The sequence below is a fragment of the Amia ocellicauda genome, chromosome 3 (genome assembly GCF_036373705.1).
Source record: "Amia ocellicauda isolate fAmiCal2 chromosome 3, fAmiCal2.hap1, whole genome shotgun sequence".
Lineage (NCBI taxonomy): Eukaryota > Metazoa > Chordata > Actinopteri > Amiiformes > Amiidae > Amia > Amia ocellicauda.
Window position 1 is genome coordinate 9066644 of NC_089852.1, and position 21714 is coordinate 9088357.

The 21714-nt window shown below is 36.3% G+C and overlaps 1 protein-coding gene across 1 annotated transcript in view; it reads right to left on the reverse strand.

The window, feature by feature from the left end:
* cntn3b (contactin 3b) overlaps nt 1-21714 on the reverse strand; it is a 65341-nt gene that overhangs the window by 17289 nt on the left and 26338 nt on the right. The window contains exons 5-13 of the mRNA XM_066698055.1: nt 20943-21146; nt 20320-20422; nt 19292-19476; nt 17411-17547; nt 16918-17047; nt 12009-12159; nt 9720-9847; nt 6803-6978; nt 4123-4240 (exon numbers count right to left, since the gene is read on the reverse strand). Coding sequence (XP_066554152.1) covers nt 4123-4240; nt 6803-6978; nt 9720-9847; nt 12009-12159; nt 16918-17047; nt 17411-17547; nt 19292-19476; nt 20320-20422; nt 20943-21146 — 1332 coding nt within the window. The remainder of the gene's footprint in view (nt 1-4122; nt 4241-6802; nt 6979-9719; nt 9848-12008; nt 12160-16917; nt 17048-17410; nt 17548-19291; nt 19477-20319; nt 20423-20942; nt 21147-21714) is intronic.

Here is a 21714-nt window from a genome sequence, read left to right on the forward strand (position 1 = left end):
GAGCCAATCACAGTGTCTGAAACTGGAGCGACAGCGGGCTGCGAGAAGAGCGACGCATGGATGAAGCAGAGAAACAGCGATCTGCGCTCTGTGCTGTGAGTCCGCAGCTTTCATTCCCCGCTGACACCACACTACTGTACTTCGTAGCGGTTACAACTATAAGTAGAAGAGAACATTATAAAATAAAATCCGCCATTGATGACAGCTGTGTAATTATTATTATTATTATTATTATTATTATTATTATTATTATTATTATTGGCAGACGCCCTTACCTAGGCGTTATCTTTTAGCGGGTGGATTCGGTGAATAACAGATTGATGTAAATATTTTATTCAGCGTCCACTTCCCGGCTAACACACAACGTTGCCACAATATTGAATTAAGATGCTACAACGTTGTGGCAACATTGTTAGCTTATGTGTAGTTGTGCACATTAAAAACAAACAGTGACGCACTGACTACAAAACTCATAGTGGTTACATTTATCATTGGAAGTAACTAGCAACTAAAAATAAACCGCAATAAAAAGCAATAAGTACAAACTTTATGCTCAGTGCTTTATGACAGCAGACCCTGCGGTGCAGCGCGCCTGCGCACTCGCCACATCTCTCCAACGACTGTGTACTGTGCACACTGAAACTAGTGTTCAATGTTTACACATACATGTTAAATATATGATCGTGTTACACAGATATATTTACACTTGTACCATTGTCAAAATAGCATTTCCATACATACATACTCTTTACAGTACACCTTTGTAATATGTCCATCTGTGTGAGTGCGATCCGACTGCACCAGCCTGCTTCGTGTAGTGTGTGTGTGTGTGTGTGTGTGTGTGTGTCAATGTAACATGTATAGTTATCACTACCACTTCGAATAATGTGCCTGGGATAAAGGCAAAACGTTGACCACAACCTAGAAGATTGTCTGTTCAGATGATTTTTCTAAGATTATATTTGTTTCCAATCCTAAATGTATCCACTACGTTATGCAAGTTTGCCCTTAACAGATTGTTTATGTATGTATTTATTTATTTAATCCACCCACTGTGCAGTGCACAAACCTCATACACTGGATGTGTACTGGCTTGCAAGTTACACAACCATATATGCCTGTACAGATTCCATAAATATCATCCAGACGTCTCCATACTTTACTTATTCGTGTAAATATTAATAATTGCAATTATACTGTATGTTTACGCTAGAGCCGCTTTGACAGCAGTGTCACTTGATGCAGTGATCGTCTCTTAAAAGTTGCGTTCAGTCCATATAGAGAGAGATGCATCAATTATTGAAAACCTGATATGTCCGAACTTCGATTACAAAATGCACACATGAGATACACATGAGATACACATGAGATACACATGAGATGCACATTCAATCTGCGGTGAGTGCGTTACTGCACGGGCTTCTAGGGTGCAGATACAGTGTAAGAAAGGAGACACGGGTTTCTAGGCTGTATCTGGATGTGAGTGACAGTGAATGCTCAACTCGTGAACTGCTGCCTGAAATATGTTAACAACAATATGTATGCTAACCTAATATAAAGGGATACTGGCTGGCATTACCTTTGCCTTTCTGTTGGATATACCCGTGAGGAATAAGCTGTTTCTCACTGGTGAGTGTATTTTCTCATTTTAAAATGCAAAGGAGCACAGCCCACCTTTCTGTTACGTGTAAAAGTTAAGTTAAACTAATGCCAAATGTATCATGCATGGAAACACCCCTCTTATATATGATATAGGCTGAATACACATAACGTTTAGTGAGTAAGAGTGAGGATTAATAGTTACTCGATAGTAGTCACTACTCCCACGAAACGTTTTAAGAAGGAAACCATTTAAGACATCAAATAGTTTTCAGAACAACGAAACACTGACACATTGCTGAACAAAATATAATATAAAATGACATTTAGTAACAACATATTTTCTCTCTGTGAACGAATAGGCAACATTTCATTTGTGTGGATGTTGGGCGCAGCATGTAATTGGTTACCCGCACTGTACAGCTGTATTGTAGTAACTGTAGCAATAATCAGTTACTTCCACTGAACACACAGAGCCGCGGAGGCTGTGAATAAACCCGGAGCCGCGCCTGCGCAGACCTGTGCCGGACGGGCTCTCTTTACTCCGTGCCTTTAGACAATCCGCAGTGTGTGAAACGAGAGCAGCTGAGAGCACTGGCAAGTTGTTTTTTTCATAAATATTTTCTTGATTTAATACAGCGAAAATGGGACCACTCCCACTGTATTGTTGGGCATGATTAACTACAAATTTAAACCGCCGCTAATAGCAAACTACATTGTACATCATGGGATTTAAATTAAATATCAGAAGAGAGTAGCATCTATCTAAACATGAAAGCGCGGCTGAGTACAGTGGTGTAGTTGTGTAGTAGCGCCTGTGTGAAAGCTGCGTTTTATTTTCTCGTGTTGCGAGAAGGTCATTTGTGGCGCAAATCGGGTTAGATTTAATACCACGATAGTTTAGCAACGTGATTTCCATTCACAGACATGCGCTAATGCTACATTTGTGATTTAATCCTGCCCTAGGTCTCACTATTTTTAGGTTTTGAAACAATTGATTCAAAAGTAACACAGTAAACATGTAACTATACACCACATGGCCATAATGATGTGGACACCCCTTCTAATTTGTGGATTAGGCTATTTCAGTCACACCCATTGCTGACTGGTGTATACAATCAAGCACACAGACATACAATCTCCTTAGACAAACATTGTCAGAAGAATGGGTGGTACTGAAGAATTTCAACTTTCAATGTGGCACCGTCATAGGATGCCACCTTTCCAACAAGTCAGTTAGTCAAATTTCTGCCCAGCTAGAGCTGCCCTGGTCAACTGTAAGTGCTGTTATTGTGAAGTGTAAATGTCTAGGAGCAACAACAGCTCAGCCACGAAGTGGAAGGCTACACAAGCTCACAGAACAGGAGTGCCGAGTGCTGAAGTGCGTAGCACAAAAAAATTGTCCTCGGTTGTAACAATCACTACCAAGTCCCAAACTGCAGCTGGAGGCAACGTCAGCACAAGAACTGTTCATCAGGAGCTTCATGAAATGGGTTTCCATAGCAGAGAAGCCACACACGAGCCCAAGATCACCATGCACAATCCCAAGCATCAGCTGGAGTGCTGTAAAGCTCACCATCATTGGACTGTGCAGCAGTGGAAACGCGTTCTCTGCAGTGATTAATCACGCTTCATCGTTTTGCAATCTGAGGGACAAATCTGGGTGTGGCGGATGCCAGGAGAACACTCCCTGTCTGAATGCATAGTGCCAACTGTAATGTTTGGTGGGGGAGGAATAATGGTCTGGGGCTGTTTTTCAGGGTTTGGGCTAGGCCCCTAAGTTCCACCGAAGGGAAATCTTAACGCTACAGCATGCAATTACATTCTCCACAATTTTGCACTTCCAACTTTGTGGCAACAGTTTAGGGAGGCCCTTTCCTGTATCAGCATGACAATACCACTGTGCACAAAGCAGGTCAATACAAAAATGTTTTTTCGAGATCTGGGTGGAAGAGCTTGACTGGCCTGCACAGACTCCCTGACCTCATCGCCATCGGACAGTTTTGGGATGAACTGGAACGCCAACTGTGAGCCATGGAATGGAAGTAAATCCCAGCAGCAATGTTCCAACATCTAGTGGAAAGCCATTCCAGACGAGTGGAAGCTGTTATAGTAGCAAAGGAGGGACCAACTCCATATTAATGTCCATGATTTTGGAATTAGATGTTCAACGAGCCAGTGTCCATATACTTTTGGCCATGTACTATATGTTTTTCAATCTGCTTTTAGTAATGGATCCATTTGTTTTCTACCTTGTGGGCATTCAAAGCAAGAGCAAACGTTAGTTGTCTCATGATCAATAGGTGAGGAAAACATCCTCCCCCATGATTTAGATACTATAAACTATATAAGAATTATCTTGGTAAACAATAAAACATTATCCCTGCTGGACACAATATTAGCACAGTTTGCCCAAGGGTCTGCCTCTAATTCCCACTTTGAATGTGTTTTCATATATAATTGTAAAAAAACATAGATTGAATAGATTGAATGCCTTCATATTTTCAGAGTCCATTTACTTACCTTTTACAATTAAGACTGCTGCAGCTGATAAGCTTTCCACATCTGTATTTACAACACAGACATATTTACCAGCATTATTCAGTTGGATGTTTCGGATCATCAAATCTCCTGCTACAGTCTGTAAGATATATGGTAAATATATGAGAAAATGTTAAAATGGCAATGGGTCAGACATGTTGCAAGAAAAATCGATCAAAGATGGACAAAGAAAGCTATCGAAGGGATCCCAAGAGATGAAAAGAGACCTAGTAGAAGACCACATAAAAGATTGGAAGATGAAATAATAAACTTTGAAGGTGTGACATGAATAAGTGAAGCTATAGATCGAAGCAAGTGGAAACATCTTGAGGAGGCCTTCACCCTGCAGTGGATCGATATAGGTTGACGATGATGATATATAGCATTCTGTGAATGCTGAAATAGGTACACGTATCATTGAAAATGTAAAGGGAAATATTTCTGACACTTTTGTTTTTAACATTCTGCTCGTCAACTCTGCTCACAATACAGCACATAGAAATCACTGAATTAAAGAAAAACATTTAATGTCTAGGCAAAATCGATGATAAAAACCCTTTTGAAAGAACCAGAAAATCTCTTATAATAGTCATGGAAAATGTAAATGTACTTAATTGGAAATCTCCCAAAACATTTAGTGATGCACCCTTCAGGGAAGGTGAATAAGATGAAGACGCTTTATAATCCTCAGATGCCTGCAAAACTAATATAAATGTCTGCTGTTCTCTGTTAAATGCCAGACTTAAGCAAATATTCACATTGGCCCAGCCTGAAGGCTTTATAGAGCTAAGATTACATGCAGCAAGGAAGAAGATGCAACGTGCAAGGACCAAGAAAATAAACACACAATGTTTAATTGGAAAGCTAATGCTAATTAAATCATAATTATATAAGCAAGCAAGGAAAACTGGTCAAACACACAGAATAATAATACCCAACACACATCAGATCCTGGAGCTAACTTACTATATTTTTTGTTGTATATATTATTAAAGAATATGAAAAAGCACTAAAATAGATTGTATTACCTTACAACCCCCGTATTGTATTCAGTATCAGCGATCAGTATCAAAGGAGAATACAAATAATTTTAGAATATGGAAAGTCTTCAGAGAAGTCAACAGGGTGCAGAAGAAATTATATTTAAATGAAAGATGCTTCTCTTGTGTTTGCTTTTCACATATACACATTTCAGATCTGTTGAATCTAAATATGAATCTAATAATATATAACTACAGAACTTTTCATCATATACATGGATCCCAAAGAATTTCAAAGATAAATTAAATCAAATAAAATCAAATTAAGTATGAATTGTAACCAGCTCTTGGAAAGTACACAAGAGCCATTCTGTAGCAGTATATCATTCCACTACTGAATATCTCAAAAGCAAAATAAGAAAGAAACTGATAATCATTCAATAATGAATTCAAGAATTTAGTCTTTTAGATTGTATTAACCAACCATGACCCTGGGGTTAGCCACCATGCCTTTGAGAAGAATGTGTTAGGATATTTACTGATGGGGAAACAGTAATCAAGTAAAGCAATGCTAATATGACCTATGTCTGTTTTTTGTTACAAAAAATAAAATAAATGTAAAACGTACAATAATGCCTCCCTTTACAAGTCATCAGAAATAAGCAAGTGGTAAATGTATGGTTAATTCCTTTACTTAGCAGTCCAGCAGGTAGAAAGCATTTCTGGTTTAATTATGTTAATTCATTAATTGAAGGGATTTTAATCTCTTTGGGCTTTGGACATTATGGAATCTGTGAGAACTGAATTTAATTATATATAAATGTCACATTTAGTTGTTATGAATATATTAATGGAACGTGTGTTTCCTTACATGTTTTTTTATGTGACTAATCAGCAAGCTGTAGTTTACCTTCACATGATAATGATCCTTTTTAAGTTTCTTTAAAATTCAATCCCAAAAATGCAGACTATTGTCCATGATCTGATTCAAACTGTTTACATTAGTTCTTCCATACCACTGTAGTCATATATTGAACAGTATGAACATCTATATTTCTAGAGACTATATGGTGCCAGCTTGGAAGTACTGAATACTGTTTTCCTTAATACAGAATACATTTCCCACAAAGAGCAGAATACTATCATTCACCAGGACATTGGGATTTCTAATGGACTCTATGTTCACGTACTCTTGAGTCATTGTTGACTAATGGGGACCTGGGATATTTAGATAGTTCCACACATTCAATATGAAAATCCTATTCTTTTATAGAAGAAAAAACATAAGAATGTTTTCCTCTGAGGAAAAAAGTCAGGAGGATGAAACAAGTTATGCTGTGATTTTTCTATAACTGATGCTGTCCTTTTTGGAAACCTTGTAATATAAAATAAGAAATAATATAATCCACAATAATAATGTCTAATCACCTATTTCACTAAAATTTTCTTATAGTCAAATGATCAATGACCATCAATTCAATTTAAAATCAAGACAGGGATGATATTTAGATTAATAAAATGTATATTTTCCCAAAACTTGCCAATAAAGAGCTTAACTCAATTTTCTCTGCATGTGATATGAAGTGAAACAAAATCAACAATGCAAATCTGTTGATGAAACACAGACTAATCAAAAAGAACAACATAGAAATATAAAGACAATATGGTTTTACATAACTTACCCCTCCCACTTTTTCAAAATTATCCCCATCCTTCTCAAAATCTATTGGTTCCCCATTAAAAGACCAGAAAAAAGACACATCCAGTGCTGGATCACAGGCAATCTGGCAAGGCAACACGATGCTTTCTCCGACTATTATTTCCATGTTTGTTGGTCCCTGGGTAATCTTTGTTGGGTCTGAAAAAATAACAAGTTTAGAGACAATTACATGAATTAAGTAGTACAGCAGTACCAAATAAATAATGAATTGTCAAAATGCAATACATTATTATTATTATTATATAAATGTGAGATTCCTTATAAGCAACAGTTATATATACACTCACCTAAAGGATTATTAGGAACACCATACTAATACTGTGTTTGACCCCCTTTCGCCTTCAGAACTGCCTTAATTCTACGTGGCATTGATTCAACATGGTGCTGAAAGCATTCTTTAGAAATGTTGGCCCATATTGATAGGATAGCATCTTGCAGTTGATGGAGATTTGTGGGATGCACATCCAGGGCACGAAGCTCCCGTTCCACCACATCCCAAAGATGCTCTATTGGGTTGAGATCTGGTGACTGTGGGGGCCAGTTTAGTACAGTGAACTCATTGTCATGTTCAAGAAACCAATTTGAAATGATTCGACCTTTGTGACATGGTGCATTATCCTGCTGGAAGTAGCCATCAGAGGATGGGTACATGGTGGTCATAAAGGGATGGACATGGTCAGAAACAATGCTCAGGTAGGCCGTGGCATTTAAACGATGCCCAATTGGCACTAAGGGGCCTAAAGTGTGCCAAGAAAACATCCCCCACACCATTACACCACCACCACCAGCCTGCACAGTGGTAACAAGGCATGATGGATCCATGTTCTCATTCTGTTTATGCCAAATTCTGACTCTACCATCTGAATGTCTCAACAGAAATCGAGACTCATCAGACCAGGCAACATTTTTCCAGTCTTCAACTGTCCAATTTTGGTGAGCTTGTGCAAATTGTAGCCTCTTTTTCCTATTTGTAGTGGAGATGAGTGGTACCCGGTGGGGTCTTCTGCTGTTGTAGCCCATCCGCCTCAAGGTTGTACGTGTTGTGGCTTCACAAATGCTTTGCTGCATACCTCGGTTGTAACGAGTGGTTATTTCAGTCAAAGTTGCTCTTCTATCAGCTTGAATCAGTCGGCCCATTCTCCTCTGACCTCTAGCATCAACAAGGCATTTTCGCCCACAGGACTGCCGCATACTGGATGTTTTTCCCTTTTCACACCATTCTTTGTAAACCCTAGAAATGGTTGTGCGTGAAAATCCCAGTAACTGAGCAGATTGTGAAATACTCAGACCGGCCCGTCTGGCACCAACAACCATGCCACGCTCAAAATTGCTTAAATCACCTTTCTTTCCCATTCAGACATTCAGTTTGGAGTTCAGGAGATTGTCTTGACCAGGACCACACCCCTAAATGCATTGAAGCAACTGCCATGTGATTGGTTGGTTAGATAATTGCATTAATGAGAAATTGAACAGGTGTTCCTAATAATCCTTTAGGTGAGTATATATATATATATATATATAAAAGTTGCAGTTTTCCCTGCTTCATTTATTGTTTGAAATTTAACAATATACAGATGCATATGGTTTGAATGCTGGCTTCACAGATTTTGTACATTGTACTATAAAGTCACGAAGTGGTTTCACTCATCTTAAAAACAACTAAGAACAAATTATACAAGAACATTTAATAATGTACTCCCAATAATAAATGCTTTTGAAAATTGAAGGCGGTGGAGTATATGAATCCTATGAGAGAAAGGTCAAGTTAATTAAGCTACATTAGATTGAAAAGGTTTCAGCTGGTGATGCATAACCAGAAAGTTATTGTAGGAAACAGGAGACGCCACTGTGAATTTGCATGCGCATAAAAAACCCAACCAAGTGCTTACTTTAAATGCATACTACCTGAGGAATGTTCTATAATTGTATATGTTATTATAGAAAGTCCATGCTACACACAGTGTTAATTCCCAGGTCATGGTGTAGTTTATATATAATTTGCCAGGGTTGTAGAACAAACTTTCAGGCACTGAGCATGACTCTGTGGTTTTGCTTCACTAATAGAAAATGAATGATCAAGAGATGTAATATATATTTTTTTGTATTCTTATATTATTTGATCTAGAATTAACATTTCACTACATACGTCCTTTCTAACCCTTTTCTAAACCTTTCCAATAATCATATGCTTCTCTCAAACACACTGAATGTTACATAATGAACAAACCTACATTTTAGACATAGACTGAATCCATAACAATATGTTGCTATCAGAGGAGATTAGAACTCAAAATAATACTTGGTATTTACACACGGTTGCTTCACACAAACAATTACAAGAAAACAGGCCAAGCTATTACTGCTGACAACAACAAATGCTTGTGAAACACACTTCACATTTAAAGAATTAAAGGCTGCAACGACAGGAGTAAATTCTTAAGTACATAGATGATATGCAGTCGTATGAGGCAGCTGGAAAGCAAATAAAAGCGCTTTGTCAAGGTTCAATAAAAAAAAAAAAAAAGAATCATTAAGCACTTTTGTTGTCCAGCTTTTATGGGTACCTGAGGATTACAGAAACCATGAGTAGATGTACTATTAGTATTACTTATGCAATACATTAATTTTAACTTCCCTGATAGGTTTAACAGTTGTGGCAAAATAATTATACATAAAACAGCAAACCGTAAATTATAATCCTGAATTGTCCTATTTGCTGTAAAAAAAAAAAAAAATGTTATGAGATATTTTGCATCATTGATATTATCCATTATATTATCTATTATAGTAGAAAACAATTATATGAAATTATGTTTAAATTATGTATGCATTAATTTCATATATTTATGTGCATGTATCACACACATATTCCCCTTTACCTGTGATGAGCAATCTCCCTGTGGTACTTGCTATTCCAAACTGATTTCTTGCAACACAAGTATAAGTTCCTCCATCAGTTTTGGTGACATTTGTAATTTTAAGGGTTCCATCTTCAAGAAGAGTAATTCTATAGAAAATAAGACTAGATGTTATAAGGTATTTTGTGGAATATGGAACTAACTAAAAGAAACCACCATTTAATACAGTCAGATTATGTTCAGTAAAGCAACTCGAAATTCCAACATCTGGGTGACAGCAGTTCCAATGAAATCTGACATTTTATGACTGTGTTGACTACCATAATCTGTGAGTTTTCGAAGAATTGCTCGAGTACTGCGTTTGACAAACTTAAAATTTTAATCTTGTCAATCTTCAACTTGTTATATGCAAAACCTCTATGAATTGAATGTGTCATCGTACATTTGGACAATTGAGATTTATAATATTACCCTTCTAACAGAGATATCAGAAGAGACTGGCAGTGACTAAATATGTCTATAATGCATATAGAAGGCACAGAGTCAGAGGGCTGAGAAATTAACTGAAAACGTAAATCTCTGAACAAGAATTAAACCTTTTCTGTCCAATTGGTTAGTCATGTAGAAGGTGAGAGACCTTTTTGTTTCCCAAGTCTAATTCAAACTCTTTTGAAAAGGCCCATTTATACCCCCCTCTCTAAGGTACAAATTGCACAGCATTAGCAATGAATAACAGCCGATGACACTGTGCACCCACTGAAAGATATACTTCACCTCCATAATAATGATGCCGAATGCCATAGATTAATGTAGTCTATTATCACCTGGCTAAAAAAGGGCATGACATCAATCAATAGATAAGACTAATGATGACAAGGTTAAAATTCTTTTGGATCCTGGGGGGAAAAAAATAGTGTACCAATCTAGTCTCACATAGGTAAAGGTTTAATTAAGATAAGGTTTCTGAATTTCAATCACAGGTACTTAAGAAAAAGGTTAAAGATACTTGTACTAAAATAAATACTCAGATCACTGTTCTAAATTGAAATGTATAAAGTGAATTTCCTTTTGCTCCTCTGTGACAAAAATGTTTTCATTTTTGTATTTACTGGCTTCTTACACCTTTCTATTTCCCCTGCAATTCCTCCACAGAGCTGAAAGCTAGTGTTAGGAAACTGGGTAAAGCTTCTCTGTACATGTATGTTATTAAAAACAACATTTATGTACAATAAAAATCTATACATTCAAGGTTAAGACATGAAGCTTAAGAGAACTTCACTACAGTTTAGAAAATAAATGTTAAGCACTATATCTAATATTAAGTATGTATTATGCTGCATAGCTTTATATACCTTTATATTATCTGCCTACCACAGACACATTTTCTTTTTTTTATTATCAAGCCTCAAGTCTCTACAGAAATCCCTCCAACCTGACAGCCAAGGATAAGGGAAAAAATAATAATACATAAGGCATGAACTGTTTGTTAGAGAGCTGGAGCAAACTGGTCCCTTGGAGATTTTTTTAACAACTTAAAACCATAAAAAAAAAAAACCCAACAACAATTACATGCTTTCACAGTATTTAACCAATCTGAAAGCAAACAGTTTATCTGAAGGGGGGGGGAAATGAGAAAAGGAAATTGTACTTTTATGCTTTATAAAGCAGAAAGCACTTTTCAAACAATTCCAAGGCTGTAAGAGGAAACAACAATGTCTTATGTAACACTAAAAAACACCTCATACAAAAAAGGCTGGAATTTAAATAACAAAATGCAGGTGCATTTTCTTAGATTTTTTTAACCTCTATTTAATGGCGCCAACAGTGCAATCCAAGATAGTGCTACATTCATTTCCTTTCCCATTTTGTTTTCCTTCATCCCCCCTAGCAATTACAGTCCCTAGCCTTTCATATTTACAACATTATTATTATTCCTGTAATAGCTCCTTTCCCCCCACTTCTGAACAAAATGCAATTCTGGGTCGCTGTGTGTCGACAACAGGGATTCCACTATAAAGCATTTAAATTGATCATCATTTTTGCTTGTAAATGACAGAAGCTGAGAAATCCATGCACTAGGTCTCAAAGGGTTTCCTGATTTACTGTGATACAAAACTATGGTATTTCGAACATAGCTTTAGATCCAGCACTTAATGGCTTGATATATAATTCATTAACTTTATGGTCAGCATTATTTTTTCCCTAAATCTGTACATTTGTTTCCCCTTCCTTGTTCAGCAGCAACAGGGTCAAGTTTTCCAGAAATGTAGGCGAAACTGAAAACTATTGATCATCAAAATTATAAATTACCTTTCATTTCTGTGAAGAATCTCATTCCCCTTCTTCCACAAGCTAATTGCTTTGGGAGAAGCTTGGGGCTTGCACTCTAAAATCACTTCGCTGCCTGAGCGAGCTTTAAGCAAGCCCTTTAGTGGGTTCTTTGAGAAATCAGGAGCAGAAGCTGAGGAAAATAGAATGAAAACCAATAACAAATAAGCCAATCACACCAGCATAATAAGCACCCACAATGACTATGCTTTCAATAAAAGATGTTGCGATATACAAACTGTAGTAAGTATGGAACTAGGGCACATTTGTTTTGTTAATAATAATAATAATAATAATAATAATAATATCATCATCCAACCAATTTGGGAGTAGTACAGACAGATTCTATTTACATTGAACCCAATTTTGCATCATAAACATAGATACTAAAGTAGAGTCTATGGCTCGATATAGAGATATTTATCCTGGGGAAATCACCAACACTCAATTAAATAACAAATAATCGACTAAAATGGAAACATGTACTTGAGGATAGAATAAATTATAATTGCAGTGTCAAACAATTTGTGGGAAGAGAGTTAAAATCAAAATGTTGGAATAATGAAATATTCAGTGTTGAATATAATCACACGCACACATACACGCACACACACACACACACACCTTTGGGTTTTACAAGAGAGATATGAAATATAGATTTTAATTATATATATTATTATGATGACATCCCTTAACCAGGCAACTTAAAATTGTTACAATATATCACATTACTTTTACTCACAATTACCCATTTATATATGGAATCTTTCTAGTGCCAAAATACAAAACAATACATATGTTCAAATAGAAAAAAATTATCGGCGTATTGCTTTACAGGTTGTTACGAATTTGTCGTGCCATAATTAAATATAACCCCACCCCCATATGTTAATTGCATCCAGTCTCTACGGTGGCCCTGAAGTGCAAAACACAAATGCAAAAAGAAAAACGCAACTGCAAAAAGGGAAAACAAAAAACAAAATGAAAAACAGAATTGCAAAAAGAAATACGCAATTGCAAAAAGAAAAACACAAAAACAAAACAAGAAACACAAAAACAGATTATTACGGAATTGCGTCATCTAGAGTCCTACCAATAGAAAACGTGTCCCACCTCTTCATCCCACAGCCGCGTTATTTCGAAGCCCACCGCTGTTATGGGCAAGCTACATGCCCACACAGGACTGAAGCGCTACCATTGGTCTGCTCTGTGCTCTCTGCATGAGAGAAACACTTGATTTAAAGTATATGTATTGATGCAAACCCGGAAATCAGATGGCTCCTGAAATTACGATTATTTTGAAAGTCACTCTCACTTCATTTATTAAAAACACAAAATATATATAATGACTCTATTGACTTGTAAACTCTTTACAGGGAAGTATAATTAGAAGTGGAGGTGCACTGTATAGAGCGACAAATGTAGGTCCTGTAGGCTAATTTCATATCTTGATCAAGACCTATATTAGTTAATATAGAATGCAAAAATACCAGCTCTGGGACTAAATCACTTTAATTATCAGAAATAAGCACTGTGTAAACAGAGAGCTTAACTCACATTCATTGCACCAATTATGTGTGTGTTCCCTGTAGTGTTTACAGTGAACATTGTCCTCATATGTATTAAATGTACACACACACACAGAGACCCACATACGCAGACAGTATTGTGTGAACTGTAACATTTTAGTGTTCAGCTAATAAAAGCATGATGTTCTTCTTTAATGAAATCAGTCCTCTTATTTGTGTTAACATCTGTGTTTAGTTGTTTCTGTTAACTCGCCAACACACCATGTGCATGGCAATTGCTTAAAGAAACACTTAAAGTAGAGTAACATCACTTTTGTAATATAATCTGCATCAACACTTATAATTGAAGTTGAGTGATTCTCTCGTGCACAGAGAGCACAGATGGCAGCGTTTCAGTCCTGTGTGGGTGTGTAGCTTGCCCATAACAGCGGTGGGCTTCGAAATAATGCGGCTGGGGGATGAAGAAACTAAAAGAAAATCGTTTTGGTTTTGTTTCTCATTTTGTTTTTGTGTTTTTCTTTTTGCATTTGTGTTCTTCCTTTTGCGTTCTGCATTTTGTTTTTGTGTTTTTCTTTTTGTATTTGCGTTTTTCTTTTTGCAATTCTGTTTTTCTTTTTGTCTTTTTCTTTTAGCAATTGCGTTTTTCTTTTTGCAGTTGCGGCTTTCTTTTTGCATTTGTGTTTTGCACTTCAGGGCCACCATAAGTATCCGCCCCAACATTGTATTTAATTTTGACACTCTTCACGTGGAGCCATCGCATAAAACAAAACACTGATGCACTACAATGCACAATTTGCATACTACAATTTAGGGCTGAATGATTAATCGAAATCGAATCGCAATCACGATTTGAATAGATGCGATTATCTAATCGCAAAGGCTGCGATGTGGATGTGCAGCTAGTGTCCCAGAGCAAAAGCATGACTGCGCTCTTTGTGTGGCATCTTACTAACCAATAGAGTGAGCGCACCTCCGTTCTCCCCAATCAGCGCTGCCCAGCCAACTGCGTACACGCCCCCATTAAAAACAAACAGGAACGTGCAGTGGAGTGGGATTATGGCGTCTGCAGAGTCACAGCGATCATAAGGCGCATTAATACTAAAGACAAACAGCACTTCGATAATATGGGATTATTTCAACTTCGAAGTGACCGACACTGAACAGAAAGCTCATTTGCAAGAGCTTTGCGGAATTGTTGCCACAACCCGCGGGATACAGCTCCTGCACCAGCACTGGAAACAGCGCCGCGGCGGCTGTTCGAGGAGCGCGTTTGCTAAAAAGTCGACTGAAAGTCCTGCCAGTGACACTCAGTCTAGTAGCGAGCAACAGCAAAGTACAATTTCAGAGTCGTTTGCGGCTGTTACACCATATGAAAAGACCTCACGAAGGCACCATGAGATCACTAACGCCATAACCCACTACCTCGCTAAAGACATCGTGCCTTTTAATGCAGTGACCAAAGAGGGGTTTAAAATCCTCATCCCACCGCTGGACAGGAGATGTACAATCCCTCTCGCACATATTAGCCTAGTTGCAATCCCGCAGATCTGTGCATTGAATGCAGGAATAAAGTTGACAGGAATTGACACACGTGGAATATGACGCCACAACAGCAGACTTGTGGTCGAGCAGGACGAGCGACGTGTCTGAGTCTCACTGCGCGCTCACTGTCTGCAAACGGCAACTTCTCTGTAGACCACACGGGACACAATATAAGGCAGTGTTTATGCTTGTTTTTTATCTTTAAGTGTTGCTTTTGTCTTTTAGATGTTATTGTTTGAATATAATCACTTTGAGACTAATTGTTTGTATAACCTAATTACCTGCTTTATGATTTATGTTTCACTTATTGTTAATTGCATTGCTTTCTGTGAAGCACTCTGCGCTTGTTTAAAAAATATACACAAGTTTTTAATTATTTTTGTTGTTAATTACATTAAGTCTGGAAAATGCAAAACTCTACCACCCCCCGCTCTTACCGGCGGAAACACCGTCAGCCCGCGACTATTAGCTCAGATCAAAATTGGCCCGGGGCCACACCTAGTTGCCGACCCCTGTACTAGACAGTGGAGGGTCTAGAGTTAAAGGCATGTTGTTCTCTAATTTAGAGTGTGTGCTGCACACTATTGACAATATTTGAGTTGAAGCTTGACTTTACAAAATTAAATCGCAAATCAAATCGCAATCGCAATATCTGTCAGAAAAATCGCAGATATTTTCCCCAAATCATCCAGCCTTACTACAATTTGTGTATTGCATTTCATTCAGTCACTAGCATCACACTGCTTTAAGCACTAAAAACAATTTTAATTGTGGCATTAAAATACTATGATGCTATAAAGCAATTCAGCAGGTATAAAACACAAAAATAAGCTTGTATTGTTTAACAATGTGTTAATTGTGTTTAATTATTGCATGGCAAGTGCAAGTGCAAATTCACAACATCCTATAAAGCAATATGGCGATACTTTTTCTATTGCAACATATATATGGTTTTGTATTTTGGCACTAGAAAGCTTCCATACTTATACAGCTGGTGTTTTACTGAACCACTCTAGGTACAGTTCCTTGCTCAAGGGTACAACAGCAGAGCCCCCACCTGGGATTGAAGCCACAACCATCCACTCCAGAGTTCAGAGCCCTACTCCACACTGCTGCCAATTACAGGGCAGCAGAGATAGACTGTAAGAGCTAACCCACATTTGCTACTTGTTAACAGAACAAATCTGTGTTATAAGAAAACAGATTTCTTGTATAGCACCATATAGGATCCAAGAGATGACAAAGTGGACTTGAAACAAATATTTTGTATTTTCACTGTAAATACTTCTAAAAGTGATGTACAACAATAACTGCAAATCACAGGAGCTTAAATTATATTAAACACACGTTATTGATTTATATTGCTGCCCTGGTTCTTATTTGTCAGGAATCATTTATTTAATGTATTTTTTCTCCTGAAAGCAATAAAAACAACTCTGTCCGCTCAATTCTTGCCCTAAGCTTATTCCATTTATGATCTTCATGGAATCAATTCTGTCTTGTTGTCATTAGAGACATTTAGATAGATACTGTAATTCCTTAATTTTCTTATAATAATCAATATGCTATTTGAATGATCATAGTGTATCTTAGTATAATTACAGTGTTTCTGGCTAAATATGAATTTCATGAATCAATGTATTTGACCTTTTACCAAGTGATTCTAATAATAAATGCTACACTTCTACAGAAGCCTCTTTGAGTCTCATACACTTTTAGATGGAACTGTGTAATTGACAGGAGCAAATAGATGGATACGTTCCTGATTTACTAGATGAACAGACAGACAGGGAAGTATGTAAGTTGGAAAACAATCTTACCTAACACCATTAGCTCAGCACTAGAATATATAATACCATGTTTGTTTTCAGCCACGCATTGATACATCCCGGAATCTGACAGATTTACAGAGGCTATTGAAAGAGCTCCATTTTCAATTTGTATTCTATCCTGTTAATGAAAAAAAGATTAGTCTTCCTGTATACTGCTGTTTCAGGGCTTTACTTTACTTACAAGTGCAAATCACTTGTTGTGAGTGTTGTGAAAGAAGGAGGGGGGGATCCTAAAATTCAAACGTCTTCCTTAGCAACCTTTACAGTGGTGAAAAACATATAGATAGATATAGACAGATAGATAGAAAGCTCATTGGATAGTCCTTTGATTATACATTATTTAATATGTGTTTAATTATACATACATTTTGTATTTGAATGAAGACATGCATAGTAATTCTCAATTATAATAATACTAATGAAGAACTACATGTAATGAATCATGTTGACCATCTGTCTCTCACACATTGAGATTGTTTACCTCCACTGTTATAGGCTCTCCATTCTTTAGCCAGCTGCAGGAAGGCTTTGGTTTACCACTGGCTTTGCATTCCCAAAAAAGATGGTCCTCTATCGAAATAGATGCATCTTTCATGGTTTGTATCCAGTGAGGCTTTGCTGTAAATATATGTTTGTGAAAATAAAAAAGAAAAGAATAAAAATAGCAAAATATATATATTTTTTATTTATTTTCCACATTAAGGCTTTTTTTTCATGTTGAACATGTGTTAAGCTATTCTGACTACTTAACGGAGAGACAAATAAAGGCTTGGCCCAATGTTTCTAGTGCCTAATGAGTTAATTCAACTTTTGCCGAATCTGAAATACTTGAAAGTGATAAATAGGCATTTTAAAATTACTGAAAAGATATAACGGTAATGCTGGAAAATCATATCTCAGTATATGATATTAGATTTTTGAAAAAATAAAAAATGGAATGGGTGATGTGTGAGAATAAGACCACCCCCCAGGCAGAGACAATAGAATATGTAGAAATCCTGCAGGATTTGGGGGATAAACTCTCTATGGATGTTAAGTTACTCTTTGAGAAACTGTTATTTTTTTCTGTGAAAGGTTCTTCATGTTGAGATTCTTGAGGGTATCCTGCTGAATATTTGCATGTATTTTATGCAGGAATCTTGGAGTATTTGTTTGTGTTGGATTCCCATGAGCTGAGATCAAGACCACATTTGGAATAAATTCACACTGAACAATATAGCTGGATAGGAATGTTCTGAAGTCGAGATTCTTATTTGCTAAATCATTCAATAACACAGATAGATGGGATTCTCAATGAAGAACAAACAACTATACATAGGGTGGACTGAACAGAATTTGGTCAGTATGCTCTTTTTATAAATATAACTAATTTTAAGCATACATTCAAAATATGATTCTTGCTGAGGCTATGGGATCTATTCTATTTTCAACATCTATTAAGAACATTAGTACAAGGATACCTTTACCGATTAAATATATTTTTCATACTGGAGCAGATATATAACAGGTGTTGGAAGTGAGTTGCTGATGGAATATTCTTCAAAATAGCTAGGATGTCTAACCAGAAACATGTAGCGAGTAATAAATAGATGACAATCACTGTCTTTCACTGATACATACTCACTAGCTGAAGTGTCAGTTTCTGACATGATATTTTGCAATGCATTGTTTATAGATTAATGAAACCACATAATAAAAAAATAGCCTAAAGTAGGACCAATCTAGGACCCTGAAGCATGGAAGCTAGCCTTTTTTGGGGAATTAGAACAGGGTTGCTTCACCAGTCTTTAATTATAATCAAAATCTGTTTTACAGCTAAATACACAATAAATCAGTACTAGTGCCTTTTTAGCTTTCAGGCTGATGATAAAGCTTCATTTTCAAAACCTTTCATAGGAAATAATTTAGTGCTATTGTCACTTGTTAACATGCACAATGCACTTCATGTTAACATGCTGTCAACCTTTATTTAATAAGCTTTGTTTTTCCCTTCCCTGTGACTGCAGTAGGCAACAAAAGGATATCAAATTGGGATTTTGTAACAACACATTTCTTAAAATAATTAAAATGTTAAATAAACTTCAGAAAAATCTAAAAGCTTGAAATAAACTGCACTTTTTTCCACCTTTCTCTTTTCTCCATTATTTAAGCAAATGCCAATGAAAATTAAAACAAAAAGAGGGTAACATCTTAACTTGTTCAGGTAGTTCACAATACTTGAGTTTAAACTTGTGAGTTAAACTTACACTACTTTTGTTAATTAAATAGGTGGTTGAAAGTGTTATTTTAATAAATCTATTGATTGTTTATCAGTCATCAGCCTTTCTTTATGGGTAAAGTACGTTGAAAGGAATAGACATACCATGAAAAGAGAGACGGCCTCTTGCAGCATTTTTGCCTCTTGTATTTTCTGCAACACATTCATATCCCCCTGTGTCGTCTTGCTGAAAATTTGGGATTTCAAGGACTGCACTGGATTTCTTCATTTTAACTTTACTTGGAAATGGTACACCATTTGTCCTTCTCCAAGTTATTTCAGGAACTGGACTACAATATTCAGGGTGAAAATAAACAAAACAGTAAATAAACAAATCAATAAATACATGTAAAAATTGATTTCAGCATATCCATTTACTTTACTGAGCAACTAAAAACTGCATAGAACTGCAAGGTCATTATTCTGAGCATTAAACATGCATAGGTGGCAATTAAACCACAATAATTGTGAAGCAAATATTTTCTTACAGCACATTCACAGTCTCCACTGTATTAAAAGTTCACTCCTAAAATAGTTCACTTCTAGATCTTATTATAAAATCAGTCTGATGTGACCTCCTTTATATAAGAAAATTATAGTCTGCAAAGGACCACTTGAAGGCTGACTACTGCAAATTATTTACATCAATCTTGTCAAATTAAGTAGAGTTTTATCCCACCCTTTGCTTCTAGCAGCTCAAAATGTGCATGTGTCACTGGAGGTGATGGGAGCTAAATTGCTTATTAACTGTTTAAGTCAATAATCACATCAATTTTCTTTTCTTTTTTCAATTTGGTGAGCTATTTTGAATTTGTTTCTCTGTTATGCATTATTTGTGTTTTATTGCCAGAGCACACGTCTTGCCCTGTGTACAGAACAAAAAGAATACATGAAGCACTTTATTTTTTAAACACTGTGTCTGTGCTTGGGAGTCCAGCGATCCCTGCTGAAGTTCCCCTTCTGCAATAAAAACCAGGGGTAAATTTCAGCAAAACAAAGTATCATCCAAATATTCTCAATACGAACAACAGCCTTACTTTAGTCCTTGATAAAGAATCCTGCAGTACTTGTGAATGTGAATTACTGATGATAATGTTATGATTTAGAATCATATTTTAATCATTTCAACTTACTTTCCCAGAGCAAAGCACTCAAGTTTAACAACAGATCCTTTTGCAGCAGGAACAGTTTCAGGAAAATGAACTTCTATTTTCGGTTCATATTCACCCATTGCCCCTGTAACAGAGAGACAATACGTAAATTGCCTTTTGAATCAATAATGCATGACTTACATGCTATACGTTTCTTTGTATATGGACAAGAAACACTTTCCCAGGAGTCAAAAGCAACTGTATTGTTTACTTAGAGGCACCGGAGGAAAGAAAAATATATGGGCACAGATACATATCTTGAGTTAGAAGACACCGGAATTTAAAATTCTTCTCATGTGGAGATTTGGCCTCTTTTTTTGACTGTAATTTAATATTTAATCAACACCCTGGGCAATGTTTCTGGGCTCTGTGAGATGACTAGGCTTGTACTGTACCTAAGGTATAGACTATAGAAAAGTATACAAAATAAAGAAAGTACATTAAATAAGGAAAGAGTATGTATAACCAACTAAATTAAAATTCATATATTTACGTATTTTTGTTACAGAAAATGTATTCATTTTACTGGGTTCCAAAGTTATCCTGTGGCACATGTCACTCCTAAATTACAAAATCACATTGGTAGTAAGGTAATCAAAGCTTACCATCATTCCTCAGAACTAAAGGTGTAGGTGAACTCAGAACTTTTCCTGTTGTTATACTGTTGACCACAACACAGGTGTAGTTGCCTACATCTGACGGCTCAACTTTGGCAATATACAGATTTCCTGTCTCTTGAGACACAAAACGTCGATTGTCTTGTTGCACAAAATATGGATATTCATTGAAGATCCATGCATATGTTAGTTCTAGGGTGGAGACAAACAAACAAGCAAGCAAAAACAATTAGTGTGTTTTCAGAAAATATTGTGAATATTGCACAAGACCTTGATTTTCTAAGTTATGTTCATATTTAAGTGCTTGATCAAAAACCCAAGCAACATGCTCTTTTTGTTTATGGATCTTAATGGACCTGCATCTTGGATAGGATGTCTGTGAATACTATATACTCATGAACATCACTATTAAACATTAACAACATGATTCCTTCTGTTCCAATGCAATGGATGACATTTCAAACAATGGTCACAGTTTCTTTTCATATTTACTATTTTAATCAACATAAATGTATCAAGAGAAGCAAACAAGGTTTTCATTTAATTAATAATTAGAGCAAAGTGCAAAATGGCTAATGGTATTGTACTCAACAAATGCATGTATTACAATATAGTAAAATCAATCAACACAATAACAGAAACGCTTTGTGTAAACATTAGGGTTGCCACGTTGGGTAGATGTATTATCATTCAACATTATGGCTTTAAGAGCTGACCCCATATCTGAAATTCTATACTAAGAGTGTATGAAATCCATTAT